The sequence below is a fragment of the Actinia tenebrosa genome, unplaced genomic scaffold (genome assembly GCF_029948245.1).
Source record: "Actinia tenebrosa isolate PJP-AT-01 unplaced genomic scaffold, QUT_ActTen_1.0 PGA_scaffold11__36_contigs__length_13525064, whole genome shotgun sequence".
In the NCBI taxonomy this organism is placed as follows: domain Eukaryota; kingdom Metazoa; phylum Cnidaria; class Anthozoa; order Actiniaria; family Actiniidae; genus Actinia; species Actinia tenebrosa.
In genome coordinates, this window is record NW_028292571.1 from 1,848,928 (window position 1) to 1,876,321 (window position 27,394).

Consider the following 27,394-nt stretch of genomic DNA (forward strand, 5'->3'; position numbering starts at 1 on the left):
TTCTTGTAGATATATTTTTCTTTGCAAGTAATTGTATTCATAATTGGAACGTACAGTCTAGCTCCCTAAACAAATTAAACTTTCTCTTTTAATTAATCATTTAAAGCTAGCTATAAATAGCTAAACATAGTCCGGTTATCCTTATAAAGTATAGAGTAATTGCATGTTTATCAGTGAGAAAGGAGGCCGAAAAGTGATTAAAAAGCTGAAAGCTAAAAACATTTCAAAACTTAAAATAACAACGCTGGTTTCGACAACTTCAAATATTAATGCTTTTGGCTCATTAACACCAATCATTTCAATGTTGAAATTCATTATTAATGATGGTTGTGAATGGGGACTTACTATGCATTGAAAAAGATAAAGCCTTTTTAGTAAATAAGATTGTAAACAAAATAAGCCAAATTGTGCAATATTACTTAGTTTTTCACCAAACTTTGCACTAATATTTTGTAAAATTTTGTTAGTTGACTTTTTCACGGATATGTTACCCACACACTGTTCTTTGTAGCACCGAGGCAATTCTCAAATTCCTAGCTAAAAATTGTCATCAATTATGCTGGAGATTTTATCTCATTAATAAATAATAATCTTTCATAATCCCATGCATGGATCTTCATACAGTCCAAGAAAGAAAAGGTGATTGTATCAAACGGAGCTATTAAAACAGTAAAAGTCGACAACATGCTTTTAGCCAATTGGATCTTTGTAAGCATATTTTAATTAAACCGCTTGGGATGGTTTTGCTAGTTCTGTTCCTTGTCGTCGCACATCAGAATTAGAAGATCAAGTTCTCTAATAAAGGTATGATGATATAAATTTAAAAGCGCTAGTTTGATCCATTCAGAATTGCGAACCTAGTCTTTTGGTAGTCTCTATTATTATTTTTACCCATGAAAAACTCCTTTAACCTTACGAAAAAAAATACGTATCATCAAGGAAACGGAAACGTTTTAGCATAAAACTTTAAGTTAAACGCCTTTAAAAAACTATGTTGTGAAGTCAAACACCTTGAAAATAGGTTTCCCTTCATATTTTCTTGTTTTTAATTTATTTAGAGTTTTTTCAACCTGCCATTTCGATTTTTGGCGGACCTAAATCAACAATAATTATTTGGGATTCTTCACGGAGTTTAATTTTTCACTCCCTTCAATAATACCTCTCTTTATGATAATATATAAGAAGCTTGTTAAGTTGATTTTATGGATAATTCAAAAATTAAACGAGACTTACCTGTAAGGTGAAGTTTGATTGGAATTCTACGAGTCATTGGTTGGGAGTGTGGGAGTTACGTGAGAGAGCGCACGAACCCGGGAGATCAATATTCAACTGCGAGTAATCATGCAAATAGATCAAGGGTGGGTATAAAAGCATAGAAAACTATATGGGTGGGCACGTAACTCCCACACTCCCAACCAATGACTCGTAGAATTCCAATCAAACTTCACCTTACAGGTAAGTCTCGTTTAATTTTTGAATTCTACTTCATCATTGGTCATTGGTCGGTGGGAGTCACGTGAGACTTTAAAGCTGCATGATTATGAGCTCAACACCATGCAACCACAATAATAACTGTATAACAGACAAATATTTATTTGTGTGAATCACAAACTTTAAGTAATTCATTGCCAAAGTTTTCAGTATTAACAACAGGCATATTGTAGAACTTTTGAAAAGTGTTTTCACTGGACCATCCTGCACTTTTCATAATAGTCTCAAGAGATATGTGTCCTGCCTTAGCACCTGAAGTAGCTGCAGCCCTAGTGCTATGAGCACTAAACACACTTGTATTAACTCCAGCCTTGCCTAACACATACTTTATCCAGCGGCTGATTGTATCAGCTGAGGCAGGCTGGTGTGGCTTTTGATAAGTTATTAGCAGCTGATCCTTGTTTGGCTGTCTTAAACCACTTGTTCTCTTGAGATATTCAAACATGTAGGTAACTACGCACAGGCGATTGTCTGGTTGGTAGGCAAGGAACTCAACTGTGGAGAGATGCCTTCCAGGTCTGGATGTTTTTAGCAATGTTTTAAGTACAAATATGCACTTGTCAGAGGTTAAGTGCATGTCAGACACTGTCAATGAATGTAACGTTTGGCGTCTCTGCCCTGATAGTAGTGCCATTAACATAACTAACTTGTGGGTCAAGTCTTTCAACGTGAGAGTTTCAGGGGGATGTAAAGTCCTCAAATAGTCCATAACATGTTTTACATCCCAGGTTCTAGAATATTTAGGAAAAGATGGCCTGCATTCAAATACCCCTTTCAGTAGTCTGCAGACTAATGGGTGGCTTCCAAAACTATTGTGCCCAGTTGTCTGTATGCAGGTAGACAAGGCGCTCCTTGCAGTGTTAACTGCACTATATCCCATGCCTGAGTCATATAACTCTGCAAGGAAATTTACCCCATCCTCTACAGATGCTGAAAATGGATCAATTTTCCTTTTATGACAGTACTCTTTCCATCGATCAATGTATGGACTGTACTGCTTTTTAGTGCCATTTCGCCATGATGACATGACCAATGAGGTAGCTTTTTCTGATAGTCCTTGACCTTTGAAATGTTCCCTGATACATGACATAGGAGCAACACCAGTTTTCCCTGTAGTGGGTGGGTTATAGTTGGTTGACTGGGTTGGAAGAGCATCCCTATTTTCCTGGGAAGTTCCAGTGGGTCTTGAATTAGCATTCTCATAACAGTTGGCCACCAAGGTTGAGTTGGCCACTTGGGAATCAATATTAGACCTGTTGCCTTCTCTTCCTGAATTTTCTGAAGAACAGTTGCCATAAGGCTGAAAGGAGGGAAAGCATAAAATAAATAGGACTGCCATGATAAGCTAAAAGCATCTATTGCAAATGCTTCCGGATCAGGTTGGTAAGCTACAAACGGTTTTAGTTTGTAATTTAAACGCGAAGCAAAAAGATCAATGGTGGGCTTCACATTCAATTTATTTAATGCATCCTTGAATATCTTTGGGTCTAATGCCCATTCAGTCCCATTATTGACATTTCTAGAGTGCCAGTCAGCCATTACATTCACCTTTCCTGGGATGTGAGCAGTAGACAGCCACACATTGTTCTCAACACACCAGTCCCAAATACAGCGGGCTAAGTTATTACATGCCTTTGAATGACTAGTGCCCATGTGGGCTAATGTTGTTACAGCTGTCATGTTATCGATCATAACTCTAACATGTTTGCCCATAATATGGTCCCGAAATGCTTTCAGGGCAAAGAATACTGCTAGCATTTCTAGTCCGTTTATATGATAGGAGGCTTCGGATGGACCCCATCCGCCCTTAGCTGATAGAGTGCCCATGACTGCCCCCCATCCTAGCATGGATGCATCAGTATGAATAACAATATCTGGCTCTCCATGCTGAACAATATTGTATGCACTACTCACAGAGTCTCGCCACCACCTTATATCTGCTAAGGCAGCTTCCGACAATGTCATGGAAATATCAAATTTTCCTTTTGCATGCTTCAAAGCATCAGTTTTTTCCATATCAATGCTTCTAAAGTGCAAGGGTCCCCACATGACTCCTGGGAAACTAGCAGTCATACGTCCTAGGAGTGAGGACACTTCTCTTATAGAAGGATTGCTGCTAGCTAGTATATTTTTGCATGCATCCTTGAGTTTGTTTGATTTTTCCTGAGTGAGGTAAACTTTCATTTCTAAAGAATCAAGGATGAAACCCAGGTAAGTGATTCTCTGTGAGGGCACAAGTGTTGACTTTTCCGGGTGAATTATAAACCCTAATGAGTCAAACAATTTTATTGTGGCAAGAACATTTCGAATACAGTCCTCAAAGTCCTCACCTTGGAGGTACGAATCATCTATGTAAGATGATGACAAATGACCAGACTGTCTTAAGGTGGCATAAACCGGCTTCAGTAATTTTGTAAACTTTCTTGGACAAAATGCAAGACCATTTGGGAAACATGTAAACTTATAAAGATTCCCTGACCATATGAACTTTAGGTATTTTTGGTCACTTTCTGCTATACTAACTGAGTAGTATACATCTTTTAAGTCCACCGAAGCCATATAACAATTCGGTCTCATCATACTTATGGCTGATTTGAGGGTGTCCATTTTAAAATGCTTGTACTCAACATGCATGTTGAGCCGCTTCAGGTTTAGGATTAACCTGTGAGAGCCATCTTTTTTCGGCCTGGTGAATATAGGTGACAGATATTGTCCCTTCTCATTCCCCGTGGGTAATATAACACCCTTTTTTATGAGTTTACATATTTCAAGGTCTATGATTTTGACCTCTGAATTTTTCACAGACTGTCCCGGGGTTTTTCCCTGGGTGGGCATTGAATTAAATTCAATATGCTGGCCTCTGACCATTGACAATATTTCAGAGTCTGAAGTTATTTCCTTCCAATTTTCTAGGTAGGATACCAGCCTGCCAGCCTTAAAACAGTCTGCTTTTGCAGTGAAATAATCTTTTAGAGCAGGCATAAGCGACATAAAATTATTTTCATTTACCTGTGTTGTCAGGTTAATCATTGAGAGGGTGTCTTTTTGTCCCACTGCTTCTTCTGGCTGTTGAAGTGGGGATTCCTTCTCCCCCTCTGGCCTAAAAAAGGCCTCTTGCCTCTATTGTTATTGCCAGATTTATCTTGGTGGCGGTTTGAGCCGCCTCCAGCCGCCAGGTTACTTATTTGGTTTGAGGCCTTGATGCTGCTCAGTTGAGATTGCAGTTCGTCACCAAACAGCATCCCAGTAATTGGGATGTGGGGAGCACACAGGGTGCTATAATTTTTGTTTAAACAGGGTCTGATTAAGTCCCTTCTATGTTGAGACAGACTGAGATTATCATGGCCTAGGAGTGCTATGGCATCAGTGTTTAAGGTCAGCAACTCCTCCAACTTCAGCGTGGTGGGATCAGCAACGGCTGTCATTATCTTACTGACTGAGGCAGTCAAGATAGCTCCCACTTTCGTGAGTGTTTTTTGGGTACTGGCAACGCGGAGGTCCCTTCTTCTGGCCAAGTGGTCGAGTTTATCCCATATTTCAGGGTTAACTGTAGGGACGATAAGCTTGTCACAATTTGACGGGCGGGCGTATTTGTCAAGCTTGTCTTTAAGTTTTGTGTCGCCAAGTTTGGTCGAGAAACGCTTATTGACAAATTCCGCCAGTTTATCCGACACAGCGTCTGTAGTTTTTTCTTCTGTGTCATAATCTTGTGAAATTGTGCCCAAAAAACTAGTCGAGGGGTCCTCGATTTGGTTTTTCTGGATGTTTTCTTGACTTGCCTTTGCAGTCCGTTGTTGTGTACGAGATGCTTGAAGCAACTTGACTGAGTCATCCGAGTCGGATTCCTCCTCACTAAGATTTCTATCACTTAGCTCAGCATCTTGAGTAACAGCTTCTTTTCGCTTTTTTGCTTTTGACGATGCAGCCGAGTCGGCCTGCATCCGCTTAAGAGTATTTCCCATTGAGGAAATATTTCCCGCCATGGCGGCCATTGTTTGGTTTAGGCTCGCCAAGGTGGCAGTGAGCGAGTCGCTCGGATTATCTTGCTTTCGTGAATCAGAATTTTCTTCATCATCAGCTAGGAGGTTTTCCTCTTCGTCTTCGCGTGTTCCTTTAGGTTCCATTCTTCAAAGTCTACTTCTTTAAGGCTTTAAGAGGTATAAATCGACGCATCAATAACAAACACAGTAGATCTCCCAAGGATCACACACAAATTGATCTCCCGGGTTCGTGCGCTCTCTCACGTGACTCCCACCGACCAATGACCAATGATGAAGTAGAATTATATGATAAACAGAATATTACATGGGCGCTTGGAGATACGAAATTTATCTTCTCGTGAGAGATCTTTTCAAAACTCGAAGATAAATTTCGTATCTCCGCGCGCCCATGTAATATCCTCTCTATCTCAAATAGTCACTGTCTTTCCAACCTTTAATTTTTGCTTCGTCTCATTTTTTGGGGCTTTTCCCCCCTTTCCAAATATCTTGCACATATCTAATTCCTAAATTTACAGCACCTTTCGTAATTACGCGACCTCGACAAATTTGGCGCCAGCCCAAAACACGGGTTTTAAATGTGTCTTCCGTCAGTCAAACTCACGAAAACAACCAAATGCAAACCGAGCGAATTGATATCAGTGATGGTAGCCTTGAAATTAAGCCTTTTTCCTCGTTGCTCGCCGTCCGAACGCTTGGTACACGGTAAGATAGTTAAAAACAAACTCGGTATGTAGTTAATAAAATACAGCACGCGCGTAATGGTAAAATTCGCCGTCCTGACACGTTAGAGTTTTGGAAATTGTAAATAGCAGTTTATAACTTTGAATTATATGTAATATTTGATTTTAAATTTGTAGTTTTACGGCCTCTAGGTAGACCAGCTGAAATTTTATGTAATTTATAGTTGATGGAGATACCGTGCTTAAATAAAGATTATTATTATTATTATTATTATTATTATTACCATTATTATTGTTATTATTATCCATCTCATCCATACACCCATCCATCCATCCATCAATCCATCCATCAATCCATCCATCCATCCATCCGTCCATCCATCCATCCATCCATCCATCCATTCATCCATCCATCCATCCATCCATCCATCCATCCATCCATCCATCCATCCATCCATCCATCCATCCATCCATCCATCCATCCATCCGTCCGTCCGTCCGTCCGTCCGTCCGTCCGTCCGTCCGTCCGTCCATCCATCCATCCGTATTCAACCATCCATCCATCTATCTTACCATCCATCTATCTTACCATTCTTTAGTTCATTTATTCACCTGAAAGCTTTTCAATGAACTCCTGCAAGCTCATTTCATCATCATCTGTTCTGCTACAACGATTTGTCCTGCTTCTGAGCTTCACTATCCATCAAGCCTGGAGTCATCAGCAGTGTCAAACCGTTAATGCAGTACGCGGATACCGTCTAGTTAACCATGTCCTGAACACAGTTCATGATGTTACGTTTGAACGTTGTGCAGTTCTCTGTACTGAACATTCTGCCTGCTACAGTATCAACCACTTTACTACGACCAGTACCTGTGAACTGAACAACAAAACAAAACTTTGGTTTCCAAGTGATTTTATTCCAAGTGAAAGCGTCTTTTACATGGATATGTTGGTACGTCAGTACGATCCTTGTGAATGGGAACATCCGTGCAAGAATGATGCCAAATGTTTTTCGTATCCAAACAACAGAACAGTTCAGTGCAAGTGCAGCAAGCACTACGTAGGGAAAACCTGTGATCGAATTGCTCCTCTTCAAAACGGTAAGTATTTGGTACCTTTTAATGTAGGGACATATTTTGAGAGGGACAAGTTTTGAGTTTGGGACTTCCCGAAACAGTTCAAAAAAGTCAAATTGCAACTCCACCATCCTTGGCATAGGATCGGAATCATACTAATTAACATTGTGGAAAGAAAAGTGGAGGGGGTGAAGATTACTGTTGTTTTGCACGTAGTTTCGTTTTCGCTCTCGAGACTCCATTTAGATAGTGCCGGGATGCCCCACAGCTATAGCACCCCCACTTTTGGGGTAAATTTAACATTGCATTTTGCAAAGAAAATGATTTAATTAGACGTACATGAGGATGGATAACGTAGACAAATATATATATATATATATATATATATATATATATATATATACACACTCGATTGCAGAAACGTTGTAGTATACATTTATACATTTATACAAATACCTAATGAGATACATATTGCAATTTTACTCTTTTAACCCTCAAAACCAATTGATTTATAATCTGTAGGATGTAAAACACGAGAAAAAAATATTTTGACAGTCATTGCATGAAACAAATGATAAATAAAGCGAGTTTTCTGTTTTGCATATCATTAAATATACTGAATAAATTAGATAAATGTATAAATGTATACTACGACGTTTCTGCAATCGAGTGTATATATATATATATATATATACGCTCGATTGCAGAAACGTTGTAGTATACATTTATACAAATATCTAATGAGATGCATAATGCAAAATAACCATTTTCAACGCTTAAAACCAACTGATTTATAATCTGTACGATCTAATAGACAAGAAAAAAATATTTTGACAGTCATTGAATGAAACAAACAATAAATAAAGCGATTTTTCTGTTTTGCATATCATTAAATATACTAAATAAATTAGATAATATGTATAAACGTATACTACTACGTTTCTGCAGTCGAGTGTATATTTGTTTGAGAAGAAAAAGTCAAGACAACATTTTTCCCGACAAGCCTGTTTCGTGAATTGCTTCACTCTTCAGGGGATTTAATGATAAGAATATTCGTTACTATCATTTATATAGAAAAAGTATACATAATTAATTAAATAAGCGCAACGAACTTGTATCTTCATGCCGCCACAGAAACAAAGCATTATTACGCAACAGCTAAACTACATCCACTAATTAATTATGTATACTTTTTCTATATAAATGATAGTAACGAATATTCTTATTATTAAATCCCCTGAAGAGTGAAGCAATTCACGAAACAGGCTTGTCGGGAAAAATGTTGTCTTGACTTTTTCTTCTCAAACAAATATTCTGCTCTACTTCTATCGATGTATTGAGCACTATTTTACGGAAAATTGATTCACAGATTTCTTATATATATACATATATATATAACAAAAACGTTTATAGAAGTAAATGACCCATGAAGGGCTTAATTTTGATCTTTTGACTAAATGTTGTAAATACTCCACTCCTCCCTTCACAAATGCAATAGAATTCGTCTCCATGAAATCAGGATCTGCATGGTCTGAATCACCTTTTCTTTTGTATTTTCATTGGAAAAGTAGAACCAAGGATCTGGTTTCTTTTTGTGTTTCATCAGGAGGAAACTTCACTTGCTCCGGCCAGAGCCTAGACCTCTGTCAGTCGAATATGACCGCGTGGCAGGCTACGATCGTAGGCCCTACTAGCCTTAATCTCGCGGGTTGTAACCCCGATGATATTACGAACACAGCAGAACTTCTTTTGTTCGTTAGTCGAGCAAGAACTGATAGCCTGGGTGATTATGGCAAATACCAAATCGTCAGGGTCAAAGAGAACACAGGGTAAGAATGAAAACGGTATCTATACTGAACAACAGCCAATACAATCTTATCTATCAATAGGTCAGTTGGAATTAGCTGTCGTCCTTTTTTTATTTCTCATTTTAGATGCGCCGTAACACTGCTAACACCGATCAACATCACACTCTCCGGTTCAACATGTGAACTAATCGCTCAGCGACTGCCATATTTTGACCACATCTCTCTGACCCAGTCCTGTCAAGTGACTTGTCGTGCTCGGTCTGGAGCAGTGGGTGGTATCCTAGCTCTGAGAGCAACCAAGTTAACAATAGACAGCACATCCAAGATACAAGTCAATGGAAAAGGTATGGTTAGCAGCCTCTATCAATAATCCCGTCATCAATCACGTAATAAGAGAGCAGCTTGATTTGTTTAATTACTTTATGTTAAGGTTTCCATGGCGGTGCCGGAGGAAGTAGTTCTGGTGGCGGTGGATTCGGAGGGGAAACATTCGTATGCTTATCATCCACATACGGTAAAGGTGGAAATGCTGGTCAAACAGGAGACCATGGAGGCGGAGGTGGAGATGGTTAGTATAGTCAGTATGGTGGGTAAAATCTTTTCACCTGAAACCTCGAAACACGAAACCTGGAGCTTCATATGTGATGTACTTATTTATACATGATTAAGTGACTGTGTAGGTGCGTAATCATAGACCCTTAGCTCTTCCACGATGGAAGTGACTACGCAGCTAAGCGCAGTCACCTCACCTGATGAATATTCATCTACTTTGTTTTTAGCTAAAGAGAGTGAAACATGACAGTCACAACTGCTAAATTTGTGGCCCCTTAGTGTCTCTGAATTAGACGGGACCGCCATTTTACGTGCTCATTCATCGGAGCCACTATGGTCCAACTTTTTTTAGGCTACAAAATTTGCAGATAATCTTTTTAGCAAAAGCAGCACCTTCTAATCATACATTTTAAGACCCTGAATGTTGTTCCGGCCGAGGCTTGAACCACGACCTCTTGCACGATAACACGCTGCCCCGAACAACTGGGCAGACGGGAGGCTCTGAGCTTCAAAGCGAAGTGACTACGCTACGACTAGCGTTCTATTGTCTACTTATTGAATATTTTTCAAGAATTCAATTATCTTATAGGTGCCTCTGGCGTCCCTGGAGGTCTTAATGCGGGGGGAGGTGGCAGAGATTCCAATAGTAATCCTGACGATGGAAGCGGTGGAGGTGGGGGAGGTGGTCACTTCAAGGGCGGAGGAGGAGGAGGAGCGGCAACAGGAAGTGGACATGCAGGAGGAAACGGTGGAGTAGCCTCAAATGTGGTTAGCATTTATCATCCTACTTTAAAATATCCTAAAATATGTAACATACAGTAGTGAAATTAGAATACCATATGACAGATAATAACAATAATAATATTAATAATAATATTATTATTAATTATAAGATATATATATATATTTAGATTTTTTAAAATAAAATCTTTAAATATAAACAACCATTATTACAAATACAAATATGTATCTAAGAGCGAAATTATCCATGTTCTATATCATTAACTCTTCAGCATACTATACTACATTAGCATGCTATATGTATTTAGATTATTTAAAAAACCCCTATTTATTATTATTATTATTTATTATTGATAACTTTTTTATGAAATAGGCTTTATCGAATTGCTTTTTTGTATATGTAAATTATTATTAGTATTATTATAGATAGATGTATTTTTATTGTAGGATATATGAAGAGATAATCAATATGTCGTATATATCTATATAGATACAAAATACAATTGTTTTTTTCTTCTTCTGAATTTGAAAATTGTAGGAATTATTGTTTTTGTGCTTAATATTGATAGGGAATTCGTATAATAACAACAATAATAATATATATATTTAGGCACTGCCTAAAAGCGGAGCTCCCGATACGAAATTAGGGAGCTAGGGAGCCCAATTTGAATGAATCTGAAAGGTAAAAATAAGATCGGGAAAAAAATCTTCAATTATTTTTATTCGAGATGAAGATAAAGTATCCCATAATAAAAACCATGCATTGAAATCGAATCAAAATGCACTACATTGTTTTCTTTGCTCGATTATACTCTCCCACTTAGGAATTTCGTACACAACTCACCACCAGCCACCCCAGGGGCTAATTTTGTTGTTTGAAGACTCTTCGACAAAGTTTTCCATGTTTTCAATTTCTGAATTATTTTAAGTAAACTTTATTTTTAGGAGCTTTTAGGTCTTATAGTGTGCTTGGTAGTTGGCTACGGTTTCCGCCCAACTACCTTAAAGCTTAGGTCTGGGCATCCAGAAGTATATACTGCCATAATAATCATATATCAGTTAAAAAGGGCAAAAGGGCGAAAAGTCCAATATCAATACTATTAATACATCCAGATCTAGAAGCCAAGTAAAGGAAAATACGTTTTATTGGGGGGAGGGGGGGGGACTTGCAGTTACAAAGACAAGAAATACAGAGAACAATCTCGTACCCAGAGGCCACGTTCCTCATGGTCAGCACCGGTGCTGACCATGAGGAACGTGGGCTCTGGGTACGAGATTGTACAGAGAAAATAAATAGACACAACCTATATATTATATTCTGAATTACTTTTATTGTTTGTTTATAGATAAACGGTTTTGCAGGAGGAGGAGGCATAAGTTGGGGAGGAGATAAAAATGGACGCAATGGTGGACAGAATGGAGCGCGGGATGGTACCTCCGCAAGAGGAGGAAAAGGAGGTAAAGTATAACGATCCGTGGACTCATACATGATGAGAAGGGAGCAGGGAGCAGGGAGCAGGGAGCAGGGAGCAGGCTCAGCAGATAACTTGTTCAACAAATCATTCTTTTATTTTGTAGGCTATTCGGAGGGCCATGGCTATGGTGGAGGCGGCGGAGGAGGTACGGATTATACTTTTTAAATTTAGAAAAAAACTATTTTTACAATGTTTTTAACTGTCTTACAAATAAGTTTTTATGTTTTGATTGATTTGTTATCAACATCACAGGAAACATTTGTATTCATCTTCATTTTCGACGCGGATTTCTGCGCTTTTCATACATACCGCTAGCTATGGTAGATTATTTGAAAGGAGGGGAAGAAGTTAATATACTTTTACTCTCAACAATACCTTCTTTCTTGTGGAGGTGGATTTAAGTATGGTATTGTGGAGGTGGATTTAAGTATTGTGTTGTGGAGGTGGATTTAAGTATTGTGTTGTGGAGGTGGATTTAAGTATGGTATTGTGGAGGTGGATTTAAGTATGGTATTGTGGAGGTGGATTTAAGTATTGTGTTGTGGAGGTGGATTTAAGTATTGTGTTGTGGAGGTGGATTTAATTATTGTGTTGTGGAGGTGGATTTAAGTATTGTGTTGTGGAGGTGGATTTAAGTATGGTATTGTGGAGGTGGATTTAAGTATGGTATTGTGGAGGTGGATTTAAGTATTGTGTTGTGGAGGTGGATTTAAGTATGGTATTGTGGAGGTGGATTTAAGTATAGTATTGTCGATTTCTGGGTTTATTTGCAGTGGGGGGAGGGGATGGGTATGGGCATGGGGATAACTAGAAATAAAAACTAGTATCATTAACCAATCATATTGCGATTTTCGGTTCAATAATTTTAATCAGCCAATCAGATAGCACATACGATATTATCTATTCTGACGGGGACGGGGACGGGGACGGGGACGGGGACGGGGACGGGGACGGGGACGGGGACGGGGACGGGGACGGGGACGGGGACGGGGACGGGACGGGGACGGGGACGGGGACGGGGACGGGGACGGGGACGGGGACGGGGACGGGGACGGGGACGGGACGGGGACGGGGACGGGGACGGGGACGGGGACGGGGACGGGGACGGGGACGGGGACGGGGACGGGGACGGGGAAAGGGGTATTTTACTGAAACTTACATATTATTTCTTGTCAAGGTGGATTTCAGTATGGCAACGTGGATTTTAACAGTCATCTTAGCTACGGTGGGGGAGGGGGAGGGGGCGGTGGTAATCAATATGGATTTGTTGGTGGGAAAGGAGGTAACGGTGGTGGCCTGGTACTACTCTTTTTGGACCAGCTGACGTTGAATGGAGCGATAGAAGCAAAGGGTGAGTAAAATAAGTTCAAGTATGTCATGATCCTACATAAGCGAGAATGAGAATTGATAAACATTTTTCTACTAAGGGTATTACCCGGAAAAATTGGTACTGGAAAAATTGGTACTGGAAAAATTGGTACTGGAAAAATTGGTACTGACTGTTAATTCATAGACGACTACAAGTAGCGATGGATAATGTCTTCAAGTCTGTTTATTTCTAATTCTTCAGGTGATCAAGGTAGTTGTTCTCCTAATAACGTTGCATTCCGTGCTGTCCCAGGGGGTGGAGGCGCGGGAGGTAGTGTGGTCATCTTTACTAAAGAACTCCTCAGCACTGTCAATGGAAAAATATTTGTTCAAGGAGGTTCATGAATCAAATGTGCAGATGGCGCTGGAGGAGGTGAGTTGGAGCGCGAACGAACCAACCAACCAACCAACCAACCAACCAACCACCTAGACATTACATCAAGCGTTGTATTTAAATCATATATTGTTAAAGTCGTTTGCTTTTTTTGCAGGAGGTGGAGGTGGTATTGGTCGCTGGGCTGTCAAGACACCATCTTCTTTGTCTAAATCTGATGTTTCAATTTTGCCATTGTTCGGATAAACCTTGATATTTCCGAGTTGCATAACTGCAAACCATTTGAAAAATATTTTATCATTCAACTATTCACTTCACTTAGAATCAATTATGCAGAAGATCTTGAGGTGTCATAGGCACTTAAACAGTCACGCACTGTGATAAGTGTTACGGGAAAGGTAAATTTAATATGCTGACAGGATGGGGGGATGAAGATTTCTGCACAAAAACCTTATATTTTTACATGCCGCTCTTTAGGACTTCATTTAATTTTCGAAGCCCCCCAAACAACCAAAGAAAAGTTTCAAATGAGAGGCAAAATGAGAGACAAATTTTTTGAGCCCAAAAAAACCTTCGCCCCCCTCCCCCCCACCACCAATCCCACCCCCACCCCCTCCCTCCCACACACATATCTTCATCGCCCCCCTCCCATCGGCATATTAAATGACCTTTCCCTAAATCTAGCACTTTCTACTTTTGCAATGGTTTTTGCGTGCAATAGGTTTCAGGGGTGTCCAAAGTCCTGCTGAGCACAATGTTTTACCGTATGTAAGTCCCTTAAGAATAGTTCTTTTTCTCATCCAACGCATTCAGCTTTTTTTAACTTCGAACACTCATTCACACAAGTTTAACCTAGCTTTTACAAGTATGCCATTCATAGACTCTATAAAGTCAGCTGGATTTGAAAACATTGGTAATACGGAATTAAGAGTAAATTGCAATGCCTTTAATTCTTATTGGTCTCGTCTGATTATCTTTATAGGAAAAAACAATAAGTGTGTTCGTGTGCATATATATTCATGCATACAATTTTATTGGCTCTATGCACTTATATGTCGTGTAGGTAACAGGGTGGTGACGAGGAATATGGGATCAGTATGAATAAATGCATGGATCAAGGGATTATTTATGGATTAGGGATCGATCGAAATACGTGAGTTTTTGGGATCATGGATCAAAATTTTGTTTACAAATTTGGGATCAACCATAAAAACCCTACTCCCTACTTGTGTCCTACAATATTTCCCACAAATCCTAAGAAATATTCGATGTTAGATTGATTTAGTACTATTGGTACTAGATTCTAATATAGGAAGTTAAATTTCAGCTTCTTTCTATATGTGACCTATATGTCAGTAGTGAAAGCGGCTGTGGGGGAGACTAATATGTCAGTTGAATGGCCTCTTATTTCCTCCCCTCCATTGTTCTCCCTCAGCACAGGTACCTCCTATTTCCCCTCTCAAAGCCTCTCATCCTACGTTTTCCCTCAGCACAGTACCTCCTATGTCCCCTCTCAGTGTCTCCCATCCCCTGTTCTCCATCAGCACAGTACCTCCTATTCCCCCTCTAAGTGCCTCTCATCCCCTGTTCTCCATCAGCACAGTACCTCCTATCTCCCTTCTCGGTGCCTCTCATCCCCTGTTCTCTCTCAGCACAGTACCTCCTATTCCCCCTCAGTGCCTCCTATCCCATTCTTCCTCAGCACAGGTACATCCTTTTCACCCCACAGTGCCTTTCCTTCCCTGCTGTCCTTCAGCACAGGGTCTCCTTTTCTCCTTCACAGGGGGCCTCTCCTTTTCCCCCTGAGCATGTGTTCTCCCATAGCACAATCGATGAAAACTATTGAAAAAATGAAACTGTACTTTTATTTTTGAGTTTGAATGAAAAGTTTGAATTCGAATGCAGCATCTCAGCAATAAACTAAAAACTGAAAAATTCATATCATTGATCAGTACGATACTTTGGTAAGTTATGATAATGAAATTAGTATTTGCTTTGATTCTGCAGCTAAAAAAAATATATGTCAAGGTTGATGTCCTAATTCACAAACTTAAAGCGCATGCAGTATAATCATAAAACAAAAACAAAGTTGATAAATAGAGTGCACGCACTAAATCCCTGAACAATATTTAGTACTAATTAGTAGTGATTCATACAGAATCCTTTGTTATCACTATTTAGTACTAAAAATTAGTATTTGTTTCACGGGTTTAGTGCGTGCACTCTAGTACTATTCAGTGACTAGTAGTTGCTATCGCTCAACCAGAACATTCATTAAACAAAGACATATACACAAGAGACCACTTTTGTCTTTTGTTTAATGAATGTTGGTTGAGTGATAGCAACTGTTAGTCAATAAATACCTACTACTTGTCAGTATTTTGGTATTCAGTATTCTTTATTGGTAACAGTACTATAGATCTACTAGTGAGCTCCCATTATGACAAAATTTCTGACAAAACTGTACCTTGTTTCTCTTTATATATAACTGGGCATCTGTAGAGTGTACATTGACAAGTAGCCATTTTACCCTTTAAAACCGTCTAATAATAGTTAAAAGCATTTCTCTAAAACCTATAAACTGCAACCTGACAGTGGCTGTGATTAAATCATGATATTGATGCTAATTTGATAGAATAATAGTATAACAAAGTCTAAGCATTTACTGTGCAGACACACTACCAGGACCACCTGAACAAAATAAAAAGATAAGATAAAAAGAGCCAATCAGGAGAGAGCAAAATCTTGTATCATTTTGGCCTCAGCCAATCACATTCCCACGTTTGTTGATAAGTTTTTCTCAGAAATCTAGGCTTTGTAATACTTGCTCCTGATTGGTTCAAGTTTGAATTAAGTTTAATTCCTTTGTTTTCAACCTATGTAGTGATTGGTTAACTTTATTCAAGTGGTCCCTGTTAGTGCATTCACACAGAAACATATAACAGCGTTAATAGAAAACGATCAGTGCCTATTAATCTGAACTAGACTAATACCCTAAAAATACCATTGTTGCAGTCAGGATTCCTTATATTACTTGAAATGTTTTGTCTCTGACATTAAATTCAAACTAAGTTTTCAGACTTTTGATCCATGACCATGGATTTAGGTTTGAGTGATCAAGAAGATCAATGGTCATATGGATTGAAATGTTTGAAAAAATTTTTCAAATCTTTATTCAGAAACAAAAAATATTTTCAATTATTATAGACTAATATCCATTTCAATTAATATCACCATGTTATTCAACTACTTGTTGTGTGCACATTTCCCTCTGTATACCCTTCTGGGAACCCTCTGTAGTGGGAAAATTGTTAGTACTATGCCTATTAGCAATTGTATAACTTCTTATCGCCTCTATATCCTATACCTCACCCCATGGTCTCCCCTATGGGACCTCCAGAGGGTGGGGAGGATAGTGATACAAGCACACATTTTACAGTGAGCACAAACTAACTGGGACAACTAGAGTGAAACTTTGGATAATTCTTTTTTATCCAATCAGGAGAGAGAAGAATCAGTATCATATTGCCTCAGCCACACACAATTTAATCTTTCATTCATGTTCAAATTGACCTCAGCCACACACAAATCTTTCATTCATGTTCATATTGACCTCAGCCACACATAATCTTTCATTCATGTTCATATTGACCTCAGCCACACACAAATCTTTCATTCATGTTCATATTGACCTCAGCCACACACAAATCTTTCATTCATGTTCATATTGACCTCAGCCACACACAAATCTTTCATTCATGTTCATATTGACCTAAGCCACACATAATCTTTCATTCATGTTCATATTGACCTCAGCAACACACAAATCTTTCATTCATGTTCATTCCCACAGTAGTTGTTATAACAGTGAAATCAGATGTTCCTTTTCCTGTGAAGTTGCAACATTGCCTTACAACATTGGAATGTTGATTATCGGTTCCTCTGAGCAAGTTGCAACAATCGCAACCAAGTTGCAACAAGCACAAGCAAGTTGCTCGGTGAATCATACCATTGTTGAAAATCCAAAACGCACTGTAACACCTAAGTGTTTCTCGGATATCTGGGCTTTACACCCTTGTTTCCATTCTATCGTGATGAGTGGTCCCAGTTAGTGTGATAATAAGCAAATATTACAAAGGTTTATATTTATTTTTATTTTTTCAATCATAATTATTCCTATTCAATATTTTGTAAATTAGAAATGATTTTTTTTGGACAATACCTCTCTAATTCATATTATCATTTTATTGACTCTCATTCAATCAGTCGATTTATATGAGTCTTCTTCATCTATTTAATAATATGATTTTTTGATCACTAATATCAAAAATAAAATCTCGGTGTGATGTTAAGACCACAAGCTAATTATTTTCTCTACTCTACTCTAACATCCCAATATTTGTACCTCTCTCATGGCATGGCCAACTAGACCTATAGATAAAAGTGAAATTAAAAGTTACTTTTCAAGACATAAGACTGTGCTAAGCAGCAATAGACAAGCTACAGTATACAGATATTTCAAAAAAGGTTGGTGTAGGTTTTGCCTCATGTTACATACCAAGCCCTAAATGCACTACAGACGATGTGAATGCACTCACGTCACAAGAATATAGACTACCTGAAAAAGGGTGAGTCCCTTGGGATACCTTAGTTCATCAGTTATAGAACACTACAATGCAATCATTGGAAAGAGTATATTTAAAGTGGCGATCTTCCAAAATTTCAGTGTAGTAACATTAATTAATTATAAAAAGCTACAGCTCAGTGTTTGAAATTAGAAAGGTTTGTATGGAAACAACAACCAAGGCCCTACCAGCCTCACTATCATGTTTTTGATACATTTCACATGCTTTATATAACAGGGATTATATATATGACAACAGAACTTTCCAATATCACTTATTTAGACATGGTCTTTCTTTTAATGAAAATATATTTCTGAAAATGAGTGTAAGACTGTGAACAAGCACCATAAACACTCATTTTTCATATGGTCTATGGACTGAAAGAATTTCCCACACTTTGTCTGCATATCTTTTTGAGCATATATATTTTCTTCTGTGCTGACATTATTTACATAATTATGATCCACAACAGGGGAGATGCCTTTCATGGGACTCTAAGTCCTGTTCACTCCCACCCTCTTGGTCCTTCTTCTTGTATTATTATTATTTTATTTAGTATGTGGTCAATTATCTCTGTAGTTTAGAAATTTTAAGGCAAATAAAGCTGTTTAAAAAAACTCATTTCAGGCTTGGTATGCAAGATGCAACAAAACAAACACCAACCTGTTTTGAAATACTAGTAGCTGTTTACTCCCCCCTATCTTTCCCTGATCTCACTCCTTCAAAAAATTTCAATCTTTATTGATAATTTCTAAAACCCCTTGCCTGATTTCAGTCAGTGCATGACTAACTTAAAGATCCAATGCATAGCTCCAGAAATCATCCATACCCACCCCACAGAGGAATTTGGAATTTATGAAGAGTTGGGAGGGTCAGAGAAAGAACAAAAATTTCAGAGTTTGTATGGAAGAAAATTGGAATCTCCGGTGCGGGTAGGGGGCGTCTTAAAAAATTCCTCCGTGAGGGGGTATAAATAATTTTTGGAACTACATGTAATTGGAATTTAGAGTGTTTGATTTTGTGGAGGGAGTCTGATTCTAACCTTTCTACTGATATCTGATGCCCAGTTCAGGAATAATTGTGAGGCCAGATGTGATGTGAGTATGCTACTTCATACTACATACTAAAGGTAAAGGTAAAGTACCTATATTTAACGTCGGTAGTTCCTTCAGTTGAAATTCAACTGCTATCAATGGAAGCCGACGGTGTGCACTTTACCCTCTCTCTACATCAGTGTTCTGTTTTGAGAGTATTTAAAGCTGAAGCTACACTGATTAGAGAGAAGTCGAAACAGAGGTGGAGGTCCTAAGGATCGAACCATGGACCTCAAGCTCTGAAGTTCGAGCACTAACCAACTGAGCTATGCCTGCACCTACAAAAACTACATACTTAACTCTTGATTCTTATTCTTATTCCCAGTGCCAACGTGGAAATATGTTAAAACATTACTATGAATCTATCAAAAGAAACTTGTACTACGCTGGCCAACATATTAAGTTCTACATTTTTACTTACCTCATTTTGTAGATGTTGGTTACTAAGAGAACAAATCATTGCTATCAAGCTTCATTCCTTTTGAAAATTCATGCTGGAAAAAGATATATACATATATCTGTACATATATATATATCATAACATCTTTATCCCACAGCATGGAAAATACAGCCAATCAGACACACCATGGAATATATAGCACTTGTCACTTGTATATAATAATTATACAATGCTTTCTTGTGCCACACCATGATGGAATATCCCACTTGTCACTTGTATAATAATAGCTATATATACAATGCTTTCTCGTGGCACACCATGGATTTTCTTGGTAAACAAACTTGCCTAAAGGCTGGTGATCGGCACACAGAGAAAATATAATTGGAATCTCTACCCTGGGTTCCAGAGGGATTTTTTCCATGTATTTACTGACTGCGAGCTGCAAAGCCTTAAGAGAGAGAAAATTCCTTTGGAACCCTGGGTATGGTATACCACTCAAAAGCATTGTATAACTTAGTAGAGAGTGTTAACACACTCCGCTAAAGACTTTTTAATAAATTTTTTTTTTATAAGGTAAAATAAACTCTACTTTAATCTTGTAATAGAATTCTATCTATTCTTATCTTATCTTTCTGATCTTATCCAGGATATAGAAGTGCATCATGGGATATTCTATGGTATGCCACCCAAACCCATTTTATAGTTTTATTTATTTATTTATTTTTCACATTGTAGACAGTATACCTGCAAATCTAGTGGATTAACGTTGTTTGAAGCAGCAACATTGGACTCCAGAGGATCAAAGCTGTCAGCAAAAGGGTCAAAGCCAGGATCCCTCGCAAACGGGTTTGGAGGAGTTGTAGATTCCATACTTAGAAGATCTGAAAAAAATTAGTGAAAATATGACATGGAAAGGTGCATTTATGCTTATGAATCAACATACTTATACTTTTAAATAATTTGTATCAAGACTGTTCCTTGCTACAGGCTAATAAATTGGAGACAAAATGTTAATAGATAGGTAAAGACTATTGTCAATCAAATAAATTAGCCTAGATGTATCAGTGCTTTAAATAACAGCCGGATATTGAACAATATACAGCCAGAACTGTGACTAGAAAACTATGTACTCATCAGTCAAAAGACCCAATTAATAGATCTTTGAGAGGAAATTTACATTACTGGAATGTTTTTTACTTCATTTTACTTGTCTACCTTGACTAATAACCCCTTCCAGCTGATCTCAGAGAAAATGTTAGCTAATCAAAATCGAGAAAATTTGCAAAACGAAGGTGCCACTTTTCCTCCTGAAATCATTGATTTCAAGGCCACTAAATGAAGAAAAAACATTGGTAAGAAAAGGTTGATAACAGGAACACAGTCACTGTTGAGTTGAATTTTTGTTTCAATATTAGACAGGTTTTTATTTTTCGCTGGTCAATTTCCACAGGCTTCATGATACCTCAGTTTTGCAGTGATGTCATTCGTACATCACTATTTCAGATCTGATGGTTGTTACGCCACTTTGGTTATTATGTAATTTACCTGTACTTGGTTGACTTGACGTAACATCATTATTAGCAACTGGTGCAGGGGGAGTCGCAGCACCACCAGAGGCAGCTGCTAATTTTGCTGCCTTGACGCTCTGTTTCGAAGGTGGAGGGGGTAATGATACAGCCCCTACTGTCCTGGGAGCTGGTCTCGGCCTTTGTACTGGTTGAGGTGGAGCAGACTCGTTACTCATTGCAGGCTTGGGAGCACTATCCACAAAGCTATCACCAAAGACAGGTGTGGAACTTGATTGTGTAGAAGAGAATTGATCCAGTGGATCAAAAATATCACCAAAAGTGGATGTAGTGGTGGTGGTGGGTGAGGTGGTTTTTGGTTGATCAAACATTTGATTAAAGGGGTTTGCGACATTGTCCAAATTGGTTGGGGATTCGTCAAATGGCGATGAAATGGCATGTGGTGCAAAGGATTGCTGGTCAAACGGTCCATTACCATTTCCCTCACTAGGAGCTGGAAAATCTGAGAATAATTCTGCTGGTGGTTGAGTATTTGTAGACTCTCCATTTGAAGGAGGGAGGGCTTCTTCCAAAGGATCAAACAAATCAATGAAACCAGCTTGAGCAGGCTTTGTTTGTTTGGGAGGTGGAGGGATTCCAGGGACACTTGGCATCTCACCAAAAAGATTGATGTCATCTTGCTTGTTTTTTGCTGGGGGATCAGTGGACTATGGAAAAGAGAAAAATCCTTTGAATTGAGATCCTTTGCTTTTCAAACTGTCTTTTACGCATTTTCATTAGTAGGCAAACAACAAACCCCACGACAGCTGGATATTGACTTTCAAAAGAATAACAAAGTTTGTGTTATAGGAAAGTTTTACTGTAATAAAATTAAAGATAATAAAATTAAAGAGAGTAAAGCAATGCCAAATGTTTCCTTTCAAAACAAAACTCTGGGTTGATCAAAGTCAGGGTACAGGTAACTCACAGATAGAATTGAAATTCAGCTTGTTAGGTTTTGTGAAAGAAGGAAAACCAGAGAATCCACGAAATAGCGCTCAAAATCAAGAGAGAGAGACCAAACTCTGCTCACATGTGATGCCGAGTTTGAGAATCAAACCAGAGACCTCTGAGGTGAGAGGTGAGTGTATTACTGCTACACCATCCTTGATTCCCCTCTAGCTTTATGAACATCAGCTATCTTACCACATTCTGCCAAGAATTTGCCTTATCTGCTGCAGGTGTTGGTGCTGAATCACTCTGTTGACTTTCTTCTAATTGCGATAGCCTTTGTTTCAACCCTGCCTTCTCTGTTTCAGCTGCCTGAAGTTTCTGCCTTCCAACATTTTCAAGATAACGTCGATAGGCAAGATCAAAAGCTTGACCCACTGTCAACGTTAGTTCCTCAGCCTTATAAAAAAGAAAATAATAAACATTAGTATAACCCTACTAACGGTCTATCTAAAATCCAGTACTGTGATTGGCTGAGCTACTCATGGTCTATTAGTCATAGACCTGCACTAGTAGCAAAAAGTTTCAGTCTTGAAAACCAACACAATTGTTAATTAAATCCTCATTAGCTAGAGCTTAATGTTTTCCTATTTCAGTTAACAGATGCACACAAGAAGACACATGAATCTTGGATACAACAGTTCAAACAAAGAATATTATAAATTACCTGTTATGAATCTTGCGTTTTGATTGGATGGGAGCACATGCTTTATAAGAGCACACAGCATGAACGCACCTTTTCTATTTTGTCATTCATATCCAAAATAATGGGTACTCTAATTTGTATTTTTTTAAAGAAATGAAAAATAATGCTTGCTGTGATGTGTGTCAAAACTGACCTTACATTTATGTACCAACATAACTCCAGTTTTAATACTTACAATTTTTTCACATTCAAAAACATAGCAAGTGTGCTGAGGAGAACTCTTGTCCTTTGCTATGAAAGCAAACATTTTCTTGCTTCTCTTGTCATCAGCACAGTAAGAAATGTGATGTAAAGGATAAGAGTAAAGTTCTTCCTGCAAAAAAATAAAATAAAGAAATAAAAAAATGAATAAAATCAATCAATCAATCAATCAATTATTCAATCAATATACATGCATAAGTTCATAAAAAATTTAGTATGGGAACAAAATTATTGGGTATAGAACTAATGTCTGAATTTCAGAAGTTTCTTCATAAAGAAAAAAATTCAAGTAATAACATGTATATATAGAAACATTTTCCTATTTACTCAAAGAAAATATATCTCTTGCAGGGGTGTAGCAAGGATTATCTGAGGAGGGTGGAGGGGGAAAATTCATAAATGTGCCATTTTCCTTGGGCCAGAGAAAAATAATTAAAAAAAAAGAAATTTTTCACATCAACTTAACGAAGTTAACCAAAAGAAAAATTGTGATTGGCTGAATACATTGTGATTGCTATTTTTAAATAAAAATGTCATCTTTTAGGCAAGAGTCATATTTGTCCTGTCAAAACTCAGGTGTGGATTAACAAAAAATTTCTTATATCAAATATTTCAAGAATAAGTAGAGTGACCACAGTAAATCTGTGAAACACTAATTACTAATTAATAGTACAAAATAATGCTAGTTAAACAATAGAAAACAAAGGAATTTGCATGAAATTGTGCTATTTAGTATTACTAAAGTTTTACGAATTTACTGTGGTCACTCTTAAGCTCAATTCATCTATTCTCGTATTGTGATGAAATGTGTTGGGTCAAATGCCTAGCCAAGGAATCTGTTTTGCCCATGTTCATACCACGTGTCATTCCCTTGAGTATCATTTCTTTGTTTGGATGCAAATACAACAAAGAATCCTATTTTTAAAAGGAATGACACTTGGTGTGAAAAGGGCAAAACAAAAACCCAATCTAAAGAGGGCTATTCGTCATTTGTTTGATGACCTGTACTCATTCACAGCATGCAGTCTAGCTGTCCTGTTAGAGTGTTTGCACTGTAAAAATCCTTTTGCTGTGGGTTTACAACATTACTGTACCTTTGTTTTCATGTCATCCACTTTGATAGAATCAACAGATATCTTCAAGTCTACTTTTTTCAATTTGCTTCCTTTTTTACCAGCTTCACTTACTTTGAGATGATTTGCAAACTAAACAATATTAATAAAACCATTTAATAATTCACTTATTTGTAAACTTCTCAAACATTCAAAAAATTCCTAAGTAATTCAAAATCTGCCACAAACTGAAGAAAATGAGGATATATAATGGGGGGTTTTATGTACAAATTAATCAATTTAAAAATTACACAAGTAAAAGTAAGACCACATTTAATGTATTCACATACTTTATGCACAGGCTTTCGTACATTAAACCAACACATTTTGATGCGTAGCTGACTGGTCTTATCAAATAAGGCATGTAAAAGTTTATTTGGCAACAAAAAACCAATGCATAGAAGTATGCGAATACATATAAAGTGGTTATACTTTTGCACAATGCACTATACCTAAAAACAAAAATAACCCATATATTCATCTTTTTCTAGTTCAATGATTGAGAAACAATAGTTATAAGCTAATTAAGGTTAACCCCCTCTAAGGGTAAAGTACACAATTTTTTCCTTCCTTAATTCCTCATTGATTAAGCAATCAAGCTTATAAATATCAATGGTGTAATATTTTAGTTGTCTCAATTTTGAGCAGAATATTCATGTTTCCCAGTGAAGGGCCATGAAATATCAAACTATTCGTATCATCATTGAAGTTGCAAATTTTTTATTTTACAATTTGGCATTTATCAAATATTTCAATGTTGAAATGTGGCTATAAACCTTGAGTCTGTATTAAATCAATGAATATAGGAATATTGTACAAATTCAAAAATACTCTATCATTTATTTTTATTAAATGTTATGACATACTTGTACTTTTGTTTCCCGGTGAAGGGCCATGGAATTTCGAACTATTCGTATCCTTGAAGTTGAACATTTTTTACTTTACAATTTGGCACTTATTAAATATTTCAATGTTGAAATGTGGCTAACCCTGAGTCTGTGTTAATAAATGAACATAGGAATATTGTACGAATTTAAAAACACTTTATCATTAATTAATTTTATCAAATTGTGAGACATACTTGTACTTTTGTGATAGCATCTTTAATCACTTCTGTTCCCTTGGCTTGTGTTACTTCAGTCAGACCAAGAAACTATCAAGAAAAAGAAAAATATGTACAATTTTCCAGTAAACAAGGTTGAACCTCATATCTGGTGATATGCATATATGTACCGGTATGCAACATATTAGTTTTGGATTGCAAATTGCACCCACATTTGGAACAGAGGATTATAGAACTAAAAGATCTTAAAAATTAAAGAACTTATGTCACAATAGCACAACAGCTGAACCCTCTTAAGTTTAATGATTTCAATTTGCATCAAAACAACAACAACTTGTAAGTTAAAACACTTAAATGTCTTGCCATTTTTATATACGTATGCTTATGTATTTGAAAGAATTTAAAACTGACCGAGTATCATATTATTTTAGAGATAAAAAAATCGAAGCTTCGTTAAGATATGTAAAATGAATGACGATATCATTATTCACATCGAGTAAGATGTAGGAAACAACCAGGTCGCAAAATGTGGATAAAAACATGGAATATATGTCTAAAACAATTCATATAGCTACATTTTAAATAATAAAAGTGGGATTCAAGGTTCTTAAACGACTCGATAGGACTTTGATGAACACTTTTGATTCTAAGACTAGACTTATTAGCACGTAAAGTATCTCATAAAACTCTTTGAGACTTTCGTCGCTGCTACAAAAACATACGAGCTAATGATAAATACGTACGAAAAAACAGAAGCAAAAGCAGAGTAAATAAATATTTTAAAAGGAAATAAAAGAAACTTGATATCTTATTGAGTAATTCTCGACAGATTTTCATGTGATACCTTTACAACTTAGTCTAACATTCTTCCAAGTTTACAATTATTTATTTGACGAAAAACACATGAAGCCACACAAGACAACAAAGGTATTTTGATGCCATCTCAAAAGGAAAAGACAATTGTAAACAGAAGGATTCTAAATCCAAGAGAGCATAATATTTTTGCAGTGGTTTTAAGTTTTTGCACGTGTTTTCTTGGATGAACCTCGTAAAATTTGCTGCACAAGTTTGGTGCAAAGAGCGAACGACACGGCATTTTCATCGCCAATAATTAATTTAAAAACCCAAGTATTCTTAACTCTAACCTTCACTGGATAGACCACAGCTGTCTGTGTGAGGGCTTCAGGATTATGAAGCCACTGTTTTCCATCTGGAAGACGAAATATAAAGAATTAAAGATGTCATAGTAAAGACGAGCATATGTCAGTGTCAGACGATGGCAAATCCTGCCAAGTTAATGCGCCATTATCTACTCTACCTTGAGGTTTTCCCTTCCTAGAGCCTAGCTTAAGCAAAGACGACATAGCTGACAATTGGACAAGGCTAGGTTAATAAAAGCTATGGGAATTTTAAAAAGGATGAAAAAGTTCGTAGTTGTACTGTAAGACAGAGATGGCTCGAAGCGTGCTTGTTTACCGTGCTTGACCTCGACTCGTCCCCAGGTTCTTCTCTCGTGTTCTAAATGAAGTGCACGTGATCAGCTATAACTTTCACTCTTCTAGCTTGGATGATTGAAATATCCGCCTAGCTAGAGCTAGTCTCCCCCACAGCCGCTTTCAGCTACTCAGGGGAGAAAGCAATGCGTGACGACACTGAAAGCGGCTGTGGGGGAGACTAAGCTAGAGCGGGTATAATATAATTTCCATAGGTCGTGCTTGAGTCTTTTCGGTTATATAGGATTTTATAAAATATATGAAATTTAATGCGCGCTTTGACTGACTGGCTACCGAATATCAGAGGACAGAGATACACTTGCGCAAAATCGTTCAAAAATATTTATTTTATAAAAGCAATATAAAACGGCTGCTTATGTCTTTGTACTCGGTGATATAAACACTCTGAGAGCCATAGAGCACTCGACAAGCAAGAGAAACACTCGGCTTCATCTCGTGTGTTCATAACTTGCTTTTCTCTTGCTCTACGCTCACAGCGTGCTTAGTCACAGTACAGAGGCAGGCCCGTAGCTAGGATTTTTGTTGAAGGGGGGGGGGGGGGGGGGGTGGGGTGCTAATTTACAAAAAGTGGACCAACAAAAGTAGGACGCATAGGTATAGATAAATTATTAAATTAAAATTGATTTTTTTTACTTA

At 37.6% G+C, this 27,394-nt stretch overlaps 2 protein-coding genes and 1 pseudogene across 3 annotated transcripts; 1 reads left to right on the forward strand and 2 right to left on the reverse strand.

Annotated features, from left to right (window-relative positions):
* Nucleotides 1–1,577: 1,577 nt before the first annotated feature.
* LOC148912310 (uncharacterized) lies at nt 1,578–5,615 on the reverse strand. Its single transcript, XM_089027585.1, has 3 exons — nt 4,662–5,615; nt 4,501–4,611; nt 1,578–2,791 (listed from the first exon to the last, which is right to left on the reverse strand). The coding sequence occupies exons 1-3, from the start codon at nt 5,613–5,615 to the stop codon at nt 1,592–1,594; spliced, it is 2,265 nt and encodes a 754-aa protein (XP_088883711.1). The 3' UTR covers nt 1,578–1,591.
* Nucleotides 5,616–6,798: 1,183 nt separating this feature from the next.
* Nucleotides 6,799–14,079, forward strand: LOC116295467 (uncharacterized; annotated as a pseudogene). The gene is made up of 11 exons (XR_016119305.1): nt 6,799–7,273; nt 8,856–9,078; nt 9,184–9,401; nt 9,488–9,643; nt 10,199–10,377; nt 11,296–11,379; nt 11,697–11,808; nt 11,929–11,970; nt 13,003–13,176; nt 13,396–13,566; nt 13,685–14,079. The product of XR_016119305.1 is annotated as an uncharacterized LOC116295467 (transcript).
* A 1,290-nt stretch (nt 14,080–15,369) lies between these two features.
* Nucleotides 15,370–26,751, reverse strand: LOC116295483 (uncharacterized). The gene is made up of 10 exons (XM_031703303.2): nt 26,563–26,751; nt 26,390–26,454; nt 25,263–25,334; nt 24,164–24,274; nt 23,044–23,181; nt 22,358–22,561; nt 21,192–21,879; nt 20,391–20,527; nt 19,668–19,740; nt 15,370–17,958 (listed from the first exon to the last, which is right to left on the reverse strand). The coding sequence occupies exons 1-9, from the start codon at nt 26,606–26,608 to the stop codon at nt 19,690–19,692; spliced, it is 1,512 nt and encodes a 503-aa protein (XP_031559163.2). The 5' UTR covers nt 26,609–26,751; the 3' UTR covers nt 15,370–17,958; nt 19,668–19,689.
* Nucleotides 26,752–27,394: the final 643 nt, after the last annotated feature.